The following is a 12,324-nucleotide window of genomic DNA, read 5'->3' on the forward strand; positions in this document are numbered from 1 at the left end:
ACCATTACCACCCCATTATTCTTACAGATAACAGATAACCTTGCAAATTTGTTTTTCAATTTCCCACTAACTGTTGGGGTTCTACAGTACAATCCCAATAAGGTGATCATCCCTTACTTATTTCAGTTTCACCCAAATAACTTCCCTGGACATGTCCAAGTACAGCTATAATGTTACCCCTTATCAAAAATGCCACTGCCCCTCCTCTTTCCCCCTCTCCTTCCCATAGGATTTGTATCCTAGAACATCCTGCAGCCAGTCTAGTCTATCCCTGTCTATCTAGTAGCCTGTATCTCTGTATTCTCAATAACATTGTCTTTTTCTAGTGTGAATACAGAGGAAAAATATTCCTTTCGCGCTTCCCCTATCTCCTGAGACTCCATGCACAATTTACCACTACTATCCTGGATTAGACCTAATCTGTCTCTAGTCATTATTTTATTCCTGATATGTCTATAGAATGCTGCCCCTCTCCAGGCTCCTGCTTGTCTACTTGGGATTTAAACATCTGCAGCTTTTTTTTGTCTCCAACTAAGTCCTCCACACTTCACATCAGCTCTGATGAAGAATGTTAGAAACAATGTTAGAATGTTTAATAAAATTAGACACGACCACCAAAACTGGAAACAAGACTATTTATTCTACGATCTTGTAAGAAAGGACATCAAATGCAGAAGCAAATGAGCAATGAACATTCAAACTAGTACATTTATACTTTTGAGCTGCGTGAGGTCACCTCTTCTGACTCCTACATTAAGGTAAAAACAATGACTGCAGATGCTGAAAACCAAATACTGGATTAGTGGTGCTGGAAGAGCACAGCAGTTCAGGCAGCATCCAACGAGCAGCGCAATCGACGTTTCGGGCAAAAGCCCTTCATCAGGAATCAAGGCAGTGAGCCTGAAGTATGGAGAGATAAGCTAGAGGAGGGTGGGGGTGGGGGTGGGGAGAGAGTAGCATAGAGTACAATAGGTGAGTGGGGGAGGAGATGAAGGTGATAGGTCACAACATGGTTGAAGAGCTTCAGAGCAGAGGAAATGAGCTGGGAGTTGCAGTGGGAGAGGGACTCCCTGAGATTCTTGTAGAGAGAGGAGGAAAACTTCTTCAAGGCAGGCATCCTTGCCAGAGGATTCGCAGTAAGGTTAAAATCAACAAGGTAAAAACAATGACTGCAGATGCTGAAAACCAGATTCTGGATTAGTGGTGCTGGAAGAGCACAGCAGTTCAGGCAGCATCCGAGGAGCAGCGAAATCGACGTTTCGGGCAAAACTCCTCCATTAGCCCATCAATAACAGCCATTCATTCTCCGCGACTCTTCTTCACTCCTTTGTTCAACTGTTCTCTCTCTCTCTCCGCTCGATCTGAAAACAAACCTTCAGGTTTAGCGAGCTAACTTATATACTTCAACTAACCTTTTCCTAGCTACCATTACTTGTGAGACAGGGTGACCTCGACCTGAAACATTAATTCTGATTTCTCTACCAGACCCACAAAGTTTCTCCAATAATTCCCGCTTTTGTTTCAGATTTCCAGCTTTGAGGAACGGGAGTCATGCGCCCCACCCGCCCGCCAGCCACCGACCAATTGGAATGTCCGTTATAATTAGATGGAGATTTCAGACCAATCAGGAATGTGTTTATATCGTCCGTCCCTCAAATATGACCAATCAGACCCAGCCCCGTCCGGCGGCTCGCGCAGGCGCATTGGTTTGGCCGCGCGTGCGGCAGTTTGACAGGCTCGAGGCCTAACGGGCGGCGGCGGGGACAGAGTCTGACTCAGACCCAGAGAGAGAAAACCCCGGAGTGGGGCCGCTGCTGTTTACGGAATGTTTTCCCTGCGAACTCCTGGCGGTGCCAAGCGGCCCCTCTCAGGTTGCCTTGGGTCCCCGCTGAACCGAAGCGGAGGCGGCGGCGGCGGCGGCGGCTTCCCCGTGCAGAGCCGGAGGAGTATGTCGGCCGGCGGGGCTTGTGTCTTGTCCCCGTCCTGGCGCTCCAGCCTGTGTGCCCGGTGAGTGTTGTCACGGCTGGAAATAGGAGAGTTGCGTTGTCCGGCGCCTGTCACATCCTCGTATAGTAAAGTGTGCTCGTCTGAACGCAGTCGGCACAGCAAGATCCCACAGAAACCTCTATGACACTAACTACATTAACCAGGGGAGCTCAGTCCTAAATGTACAACCGGCGTTACGTGGGAATTGTTTGATGCTCCTGGCAACCTGCATGAGCACAGGCTTCATCAGCTGGGCGCATGGCATTGGGCAACATGTTTTTGTATATGGTCACCTTAGCATAAGAAAGTACAATTACGGTGGATGTGGTGGCTAGTAAGAGAGGCAGGTATGCACTGAGAAAAGTCCCAGGGTGTGGAAACAGGCCCTTCGGCCCAACAAGTCCACACTGACCCTCCAAAGAGTATCCCACCCAAACCCATTCCACAACATTTACCCCTGAATGATGCACCTAAGCTATACATCCCTGAACACTATGGGCAATTTACTATGGTCAATTCACCTAACCTCCACATCTTTGGATTGTGGCAGGAAACCAGAGCACCTGGGGGAAACCCACACAAACACAGGGAGAATGTACAGGACTAACTTGAGAGCTGTGGTACTACTTACTGCACAAGGCTGGGAGTAGGAGAACAGACAGAAAGGAGGGGCAATAGTATTGGAGACTTGGTGAGGGGACAGATAAGTATTTCTGTCATGGAATCAGTAACTTTAGGTGAAGACACAGGCATTGAAAATTAAATGCTTGGTGTTCTGTTGCATCAGGTTTGTGCTTTTAATTTTGTATGAAGGGATGTGATAATGTTTTGGAAAATAAAATGCTGGGTAACTCTGAAATGAGTGATCATGGTTTAATACGTTTTTACATAAACCAGGTGATTAATGTTGCTTTATCAGCTGTTGCGTTGAAATAACAAAACGTCAGAGGGTATAAATGCCTGTTTGGTATGTTGAACAGAATTGGAATCACCGTTTACTGCAATGTGTTGCAAGACAGCTGTCTGCAGCTAAGATTTTTTTAAAGATTAGATTACTTAGTGTGGAAGCAGGCCCTTCGGCCCAACAAGTCCACACCAATGAAGGGCTTTTGCCTGAAACGTCGATTTCGCTGCTTGTTGGATGCTGCCTGAACTGCTGTGCTCTTCCAGCACCACTAATCCAGTATTTGCTTTCCAGCATCTGCAGTTATTGTTTTTACTCCGAAGAGCAACCCGCCCAGACCCATTACCCTATATTTACCCCTTCACCAAACACTACAGGCGATTTAGCATGGTCAGTTCACCTAACCTGCACATTTTTGGACTGAGAGGAAACCGGAGCACCCGGAGGAAACCCACGCAGACACTGGGAGAATGTGCAAACTCCACACAGACAGTTGCCTAAAGTTTGAGAATGTGGTGGAGTCATTAAAAAATGATGCTAAATTATTGCATTGTTGATTGGATAATGTCGAGGATGAAGTGCTGGATGCTTTGAAACGCATAAAGTTGAATAAATCCCCACAACCTGATTAGGTGTACCGTAGAATTCCATTGGAAGCTAGGCAAGTGATTGCTGGGCCCCTTTGCTGAGATATCTGTATCATGGATAGTCACAGGTGGGGTGCCGGAAGACTTGGAGGTTGGCTATCGTGGTGCCATTTTTTAAGAAAGGTGGCAAGGACAAGTTAAGAACTATAGACCGGTGAGCTTGACATCGGTGGTGGGCAAGTTGTTGGACTGAATTTTCAGGGACAGGTTGCATGTGTATTTGGAAAGGCAAGGACTGATTAGATGTCGTCAGCTTGAGTTTGTGCGTAGGAAATCATGTCTTACATAGTGAAGAAGGTGTTTGGTATGCCTTTGCTTTCTTGTTCAGAGTATTGAGTACAGGAGTTGGGATGTCATGTTGTGGCTGTACAGGACATTGGTTAGGCCACTGTTGGAATATTGCATGCAATTATGATCTCCTTCCTAACAGAAGGATATTGTAAAACTTGAATGGGTTCAGAAAAGATTTACAAGGATGTTGTCAGGTTTGGAGGATTTGAGCTATAGGGAGAGGCTGAACAGGCTGGGGCTGATGGGTGACTGTATAGAAGTTTATAAAATTATGAGTGGGGTGGGGGAGTCCATAACTAGAGGGCATAGGTTTAGGGTGAGAAGGGAAAGATATAAAAGCGACCTAAGGGGCAACATTATGCAGTGGAATGAGCTGCCAGAGGAAGTGGTGGAGGCGAGTACAATTGCAACATTTAAGAGGCATCTGGATGGGTATATGAATAGGACGTGTTTGGGGAGATGTGAGCTGGCTGGCAGCTGGGACTAGTTTGGGTTGGGATATCTGCTCGGCATGGACAAGTTGGGCCGAAGGGTCTGTTTCTGTGCTGTACGTCTCTATGACTATAACTCCTGTGGCTGTGACTCCAGGATAGTGTGATAACTCTTTGGGGTTAGGGTCAAGGATGCCACTGAGCAGCAGCACAGCCTTTGGGAGAATTGGGCAATGGGAGTGAGGAGCGTGGTGGATGCACAAGAAGGCTATGGTTCATGTTGGTACTAGGGACATGGTAGAGAGCAATGATATCCTGCAACAATATTCTCGGGTTTAGAATTTAGGTAAGATGGAAGTGGGTAGAAACCAGGTGGTGGTGTTGCGATATTGATCAAGGATTTTGGATTAGTGGTGCTGGAAGAGCACAGCAGTTCAGGCAGCATCCAAGTCGCTTCGAAATCAAACGTTTCGGGCATCCTGATGAAGGGCTTTTGCCCGAAACGTCGATTTCGAAGCTACTTGGATGCTGTCTGAACTGCTGTGCTCTTCCAGCACCACTAATCCAGAATCTGGTTTCCAGCATTGTTTTTACCATATTGATCAAGGAGTCAATTCAGTTTTTTTTTGTTTTAAAGAAGGTTGATTTCTTACTTGAGGCTTAGTGGGTAGAATTAAAAAACATAAGTGGCAATCACTGTTGGACCTTTTTTAAATATTTCAGAATAATTTCAGAAATGTGGAGAAATAATTGAAATGATGATCATTGGAATTTCAATCTCCCCATTGTCAAATCGCGTAGACAGAATAAGAAAACTTTAGATGGGCAGACCCAGATGAGGTGTATCTGGGCTGTTGTGGGAGGCTGAGAGCTTGATATTAATTTTCAAATTTCCTCCAGCCATAGGAGTGGTGTTCAAGACTAATGTGATAATATTGAGTGGTGGAGATAAACCAAGGGACTGTAGCTCGGTGAGTCCAACATCATCGAGTCATAGAGATGTATACCCCCAACCCTTCAGTCCAACTCATCTGTGCTAACGAGATATCCTGACCTAATCCAGCTCATTTGCCAGCACTTAGCACCAATCCCTCTAAACTCTTCCTATTAATATACCCATTCAGATGGCTTTTAAATGGTGTAATTGCACCAGCCTTACTACTTCCTCTGGCAGCTCATTCCACACACACACACCTCCCTCTGCGTGACAAAGTTGCCCCAGAGGTGCCTTTTCTATGCCCTATGCCCTCGAGTTTTGGAATGCCCCACCCCAGGGAAAAGGTTCTGTCTATTTACCATATCCATGCCCCTCATGATTTTATAAACCTCTATAATATCATTGACACTCCAGGGAGAACGAACCCAGCCTATTCAGCCTCTCTGTACAGCTCAAATCCTCCAACCTGGCAACATCTTTGTAACCTACGGCCTAACCAACGTCCTGTACAGCTGCAACATGACCTCGAAACTCCTATGTTCAGTGCTCTGACAAATAAAAGAAAGCATAGTAAATGCCGCCTTCACTATCCTACCAACCTGTAACTCCACTTTCAAGGAGCTGAGTCTGCACTCCAAAGGGGTCTGTTTGTTGGCAACATTCCCTAGGACCTTACCATTAAGTGTATAAGTCCTGCCTTGATTTGATTTTCCGAAATGCATCACCACACATTTATCTAAATTAAACTACATCTGCCACTCTTCAGCCCATTGGCCCATTAGGTCAAGATCTTGTTGTACTCTGAAGTAACCTTTTTTGCTTTCCACTATACCTCCAATTTTGGTGTCATCTGCAAACTTACTAGCTGTACCTCCTATGTTCACATCCAAATCATTTATATAAATGATGAAAAGTAGTGGACCCAGCATCAATCTTTGTGGCACTCCACTGGTAACAGGCGTCCAGTTTGAAAAGCAACCCTCTACCACCACCTTCTGTCTTCTGCCTTTGAGCCAGCTCCACATCGAAATGACTAGTTGTCCCTGTATTCCATGAGATCTAACCTTGCTAGGAGAAAGTGAGGGCTGGAGATCAGAGCTGAAAATGTGTTGCTGGAAAAGCACAGCAGGTCAGGCAGCATCCAAGGAGCAGGAGATTGACGTTTCGGGCATGAGCCCTTCTTCAGGAATGAGGAAAGTGTGTCCAGTAGGCTAAGATAAAAGGTAGGGAGGAGGGACTTGGGGGAGGGGCGTTGGAAATGCAATAGGTGGAAGGAGGTCAAGGTGAGGGTGATAGGCCAGAGTGGGGGTGGGGGCGGAGAGGTCATGAAGAAGATTGCATGTTAGGAAGGTGGTGCTGAGTTCAAGGGTTGGGACTGAGACAAGGAGGGGGTGGTGGAATGGGGAAACTGGAGAAATCTGAGTTCATCCCTTGTGGTTGGAGGGTTCCTAGGTGGAAGATGAGGCGCTCTTCCTCCAGGCGTCGTGTTGCTATGGTCTGGCAATGGAGGAGTCCATCCAAGGCCCCAAGGGATCCTTCCATATCCGCCACAAATTCACCTGCACCTCCACACACATCATTTACTGCATCTGCTGCACCCGATGTGGCCTCCTCTATATTGGGGAGACAGGCCGCCTACTTGCGGAACGTTTCAGAGAACACCTCTGGGACACCCGGACCAACCACCCCGTGGCTCAACACTTCAACTCCCCTTCCCACTCCACCAAGAACATGCAAGTCCTTGGACTCCTCCATCGCCAGACCATAGCAACACGACGGTTGGAGGAAGAGCGCCTCATCTTCCGCCCAGGAACCCTCCAACCACAAGGGATGAACTCTGACTTCTCCAGTTTCCTCAATCCCCCCCCCCCCCCCCCCCCACCTTATCTCTGTCAAATCCTCGAACTCGGCACCGCCTTCCTAACCTGCAATCTTCTTCCTGACCTCTCCGCCCCCACCCCACTCCGGCCTATCACCCTCACCTTAACCTCCTTCCACCTATCGCATTTCCAACGCCCCTCCCTCCTCCCTACCTTTTATCTTAGCCTGCTGGACACACTTTCCTCACTCCTGAAGAAGGGCTCATGCCCAAAACGTCGATTCTCCGGCTCCTTGGATGCTGCCTGACCTGCACTTTTCCAGCAACACATTTTCAGATCTAACCTTGCTAACCAGTCTCCCATGGGGAACCTTGTCAAATGCCTTGCTGTTTTTCCATGCAGATCACATCCACTGCTCTGTCTTCATCAATCTTTGTTACTTCAAAAAAACTCAATCAAGTTTGTGAGACATGATTTCCCAAGCACAAAGTCATGCTGACTATCCCTAATCAGTCCTTGCCTTTCCAAATACATATAAATCATGTCCCTTCGAAATCCCTCCAACAACTAGCCCACCATCCAAGTCAGGCTCATTGATCTATAGTTCCATGACTTTTCCTTCCGCCTTAAACAGTAGCACCACATTTGCTGACCTCCAGTCTTCCGGCACCTCACTTGTGACTATCGATGATCCAACTATCTCAGCAAGGGGCTCAGCGATCAATTTTCTAACTTCCCACAAAGTTTGAAGGTACGCTAATCATGTCCTAGGGTTATACTTTTGGGAAAGAGTTAATCTTCATTTGGAGAGGCAAAGGTTAATCCAGGAAAGCCAGCACGGTTTTGTCAGGCTGTGCTACAGGAGGTTTGAAAGCATACAGACAGATGGTAAAAGGAACAGACCATTAAAAGGTATCAAACACATAATGAGGTAATCCTGTGCTTGAAGAAGTTAGTGTGATCCACACTCAGAATAATGTAGCTACTCGAAGCATGGCAAAATGAACGTTCGGAACTGTTGAGAACATAGAGGGATTGGATAATGTGGAATAGCTATTTTGATCATGCATATTCTCTGGAAGATGTAACTCAAGAAGTGATTCAATTATTTGATCTATTTGTAAATTGACTGGGTAATATGCGTGCTGGGGCTAAATTCAAAGGTAATCTCTTTTAACTTCAAAGAGTAAATGATCAATTTATTGTGATGAAGATTCATGATAGATTATCTTTTGGAAACTTGGGTTCTGAAGTGGGCAGAACCACGTGTAGCTTCGAATTTGACTTGTACTTTCAGGAAGGAAGGAAACAGTTTAGTTTCAATTTAGATTTCGAGTCCTGAGGGAGGTGCTGGGTTGTTGACCACTTGTTTATAGGTGTTGCTGAAAAGCGCAGCAGGTCAGGCAGCATCCAAGGAGCAGGAGAATCGACGTTTCGTGCATATGCCTGCAACTTCGATTCTCCTGTTCCTTGGATGCTGCCTGACCTCCTGCGCTTTTCCAGCAACACATTTTCAGCTCTGATCTCCAGCATCTGCAGTCCTCACTTTTGCCCTTTATTTTAGGCTGTTTAAAAAATCCCTTGTGTTGAATAGTTCAGTGCCTTGGAAAACAAGGGAGAAGAAACTACTCTTGCATGGTCTCAGGAGTTTCAGTGCATAAGTTCCTCCTTATCAACATCTGCAGAGATGTACCAAATAATTTTGAGAAATTTGTAGCTGAGGTTGATGATATCAATGTAAGTTCACATCACTGGGCTGGAAGGTTTGTTTTCAGATGTTTCATCCCCATGACTAGGGAGCATTATCAGTGCAAGCCTCTGGTGAAGCGCTGATAGTATGTGCCAACTCTCTGCTTAAAGATCTTGGTTTCTTACGGTGGGTGATATAATTTCCAGTTCTATTTTTCAACAGAAGGCTCTCAATCAACATGCTTATTTTTGGAGTTCCAGTAGGAATGCCAACCCTCTAGGAATTCTTGTGTATGTCTTTGTTTCGCTTGTCCTAGGATGTGTGTGTGTGTGTTGTCCCCAGTCAAAATGATGTCCTCCTTTGTCTGTATGTATGGAAACTAGTCATAGTGGGTCATATCTTTTGGTGATTAGTTGATGTTTATGTATTCTGGTGGAAAAGTTCCTACTTGTTTGTCCTACGTGTTTTTGTTTAGTTCTTGCATGGTATTTTGTAAATGATGTTAGTTTTGTTGGTCGTATCTAATGAACCCTTTAGGTTCATTAGTCGCTGTTTAAGTCTGTTGGTAGGTTTATAGACTGCCATGATGCCAAGGGGTCTGAGTAATTGGAAGTCATTTCTGAAATGTTAGAAAAGTTGTCTCACAGAAGAATAAGCAGTGACCTGACAACGAGTCGTACTTTCCAGATACCACCATCATTAAGAGAGAAATTCAGGTTCCCCTTTGGGGTGTGAAAGCTTCAGAGTTATGTCATGACATAACCAATTTATTGGAAACTGTTCAGCTGCCCTACACATTAACAGCTTCAAGCACAGAATGTGGTCTTTTGTTGACTTCATATGTTCTCAAATTCTTCGTTTGTTCACACAACAATTTGTTTCAAAGTACTGACAAATGTTGAACTCTATCATCCTGGCACCAATATTGCAAACTTGCTTTTTCTTTAGAATTTGAATACTCTTATCTTGTTCTGTAAATGAAATTTCATTTCCTTTCTCACTCTATAGTTTATGATCTCGCTCGTTCCCTCTCTCGTTTTCTCTCTCTCTCTCGTTCTCGTTCTCTCTCGTTCCCCCTCTCTCTCTCTCGTTCCCCCTCTCTCTCTCTCTCTCGTTCTCTCTCTCTCTCTCGTTCTCTCTCTCTCTCTCTCGTTCTCTCTCTCTCTCTCTCGTTCTCTCTCTCTCTCTCTCGTTCTCTCTCTCTCTCGTTCTCTCTCTCTCTCGTTCTCTCTCTCTCTCGTTCTCTCTCTCTCTCTCTCGTTCTCTCTCTCTCTCTCTCGTTCTCTCTCTCTCTCCTCTCTCTCTCGTTCTCTCTCTCTCTCGTCTCTCTCTCTCTCGTTCTCTCTCTCTCTCGTTCTCTCTCTCTCGTTCTCTCTCTCTCGTTCTCTCTCTCTCTCTCGTTCTCTCTCTCTCGTTCTCTCTCTCTCTCGTCTTCTCTCTCTCTCTCGTTCTCTCTCTCTCTCTCTCGTTCTCTCTCTCTCTCTCTCTCTCTCGTTCTCTCTCTCTCTCTCTCTCTCTCTCTCGTTCTCTCTCTCTCTCGTTCTCTCTCTCTCTCGTTCTCTCTCTCTCGTTCTCTCTCTCTCGTTCTCTCTCTCTCGTTCTCTCTCTCTTCGTCTCTCTCTCTCTCTCGTTCTCTCTCTCTCTCTCTCTCGTTCTCTCTCTCTCTCTCTCTCGTTCTCTCTCTCTCTCTCTCGTTCTCTCTCTCTCGTTCTCTCTCTCTCGTCTCTCTCTCTCGTTCTCTCTCTCTCTCGTTCTCTCTCTCTCGTTCTCTCTCTCTCGTTCTCTCTCGTTCTCTCTCTCTCTCTCTCGTTCTCTCTCTCGTTCTCTCTCTCTCGTTCTCTCTCTCTCGTTCTCTCTCTCTCGTTCTCTCTCTCTCTCTCGTTCTCTCTCTCTCTCGTTTTCTCTCTCTCTCGTTCTCTCTCTCTCTCTCGTTCTCTCTCTCTCTCTCTCGTTCTCTCTCTCTCTCTCGTTCTCTCTCTCTCTCGTTCTCTCTCTCTCTCGTTCTCTCTCTCTCTCGTTCTCTCTCTCTCGTTCTCTCTCTCTCGTTCTCTCTCTCTCGTTCTCTCTCTCTCGCTCGTTCTCTCTCTCTCCCTCTCTCTCGTTCTCTCTCTCTCTCTCTCGTTCTCTCTCTCTCTCTCTCTTTCTCTCTCTCTCTCTCTCTCGTTCTCTCTCTCTCTCGTTCTCTCTCTCTCTCGTTCTCTCTCTCTCGTTCTCTCTCTCTCGTTCTCTCTCTCTCGTTCTCTCTCTCTCGTTCTCTCTCTCTCGTTCTCTCTCTCTCGTTCTCTCTCTCTCTCTCGTTCTCTCTCTCTCTCTCTCTCGTTCTCTCTCTCTCTCTCTCTCGTTCTCTCTCTCTCTCTCTCTCGTTCTCTCTCTCTCTCTCGTTTCTCTCTCTCTCTCTCGTTCTCTCTCTCTCTCTCTCTCGTTCTCTCTCTCTCTCTCGTTCCTCGTTCTCTCTCGTTCTCGTTCTCTCTCGTTCTCGTTCTCTCTCTCTCTCTCGTTCTCTCTCTCTCTCTCTCTCTCTCGTTCTCTCTCTCTCTCTCTCGTTCTGCTCTCTCTCTCTCTCGTTCTCTCTCTCTCGTTCTCTCTCTCGTTCTCTCTCTCTCTCGTTCTCTCTCTCTCTCGTTCTCTCTCTCTCTCGTTCTCTCTCTCTCTCGTTCTCTCTCTCTCTCGTTTTCTCTCTCTCTCGTTTTCTCTCTCTCTCGTTTTCTCTCTCTCTCGTTTTCTCTCTCTCTCGTTTTCTCTCTCTCTCTCTCGTTCTCTCTCTCTCTCGTTCTCTCTCTCTCTCGTTCTCTCTCTCTCTCTCGTTCTCTCTCTCTCTCTCGTTCTCTCTCTCTCTCTCGTTCTCTCTCTCTCTCTCTCTCGTTCTCTCTCTCTCTCTCGTTCTCTCTCTCTCTCTCTCTCGTTCTCTCTCGTTCTCGTTCTCTCTCGTTCTCGTTCTCTCTCTCTCTCTCTCGTTCTCTCTCTCTCTCTCTCTCTCTCTCGTTCTCTCTCTCTCTCTCTCTCGTTCTCTCTCTCTCTCTCTCTCTCGTTCTCTCTCTCTCTCTCTCTCGTTCTCTCTCTCTCTCTCTCGTTCTCTCTCTCTCTCTCTCGTTCTCTCTCTCTCGTTCTCTCTCTCTCGTTCTCTCTCTCTCGTTCTCTCTCTCTCTCGTTCTCTCTCTCTCTCGTTCTCTCTCTCTCTCTCGTTTTCTCTCTCTCTCGTTTTCTCTCTCTCTCTCGTTCTCTCTCTCTCTCGTTCTCTCTCTCTCTCTCGTTCTCTCTCTCTCTCTCGTTCTCTCTCTCTCTCGTTCTCTCTCTCTCGTTCTCTCTCTCTCGTTTCTCTCTCTCTCGTTCTCTCTCTCTCGTTCTCTCTCTCTCTCTCTCGTTCTCTCTCTCTCTCGTGCTCTCTCTCTCTCGTGCTCTCTCTCTCTCGTGCTCTCTCTCTCTCGTGCTCTCTCTCTCTCGTGCTCTCTCTCTCTCGTGCTCTCTCTCTCTCGTTCTCTCTCTCTCTCGTTCTCTCTCTCTCTCGTTCTCTCTCTCTCTCGTGCTCTCTCTCTCTCGTGCTCTCTCTCTCTCGTGCTCTCTCTCTCTCGTGCTCTCTCTCTCTCGTGCTCTCTCTCTCTCGTGCTCTCTCTCTCTCGT

The 12,324-nt window shown here is 46.5% G+C and overlaps 1 protein-coding gene across 3 annotated transcripts in view; it reads left to right on the top strand.

The window, feature by feature from the left end:
- The first annotated feature begins 1,709 nt into the window (after positions 1-1,709).
- The window catches only part of nup133 (nucleoporin 133), a 69,584-nt gene continuing 58,969 nt past the window's right edge, over positions 1,710-12,324 (top strand). For 2 of the 3 annotated variants that reach the window (XM_072581615.1, XM_072581617.1), the window contains exon 1: positions 1,710-2,007. In XM_072581615.1, coding sequence (XP_072437716.1) covers positions 1,826-2,007 — 182 coding nt within the window. In that variant the 5' untranslated portion in view covers positions 1,710-1,825. The remainder of the gene's footprint in view (positions 2,008-12,324) is intronic. The other variant, XM_072581616.1, reaches the window with a different exon arrangement.

This window comes from Chiloscyllium punctatum, chromosome 11 (assembly GCF_047496795.1).
Source record: "Chiloscyllium punctatum isolate Juve2018m chromosome 11, sChiPun1.3, whole genome shotgun sequence".
NCBI classification, from domain to species: domain Eukaryota; kingdom Metazoa; phylum Chordata; class Chondrichthyes; order Orectolobiformes; family Hemiscylliidae; genus Chiloscyllium; species Chiloscyllium punctatum.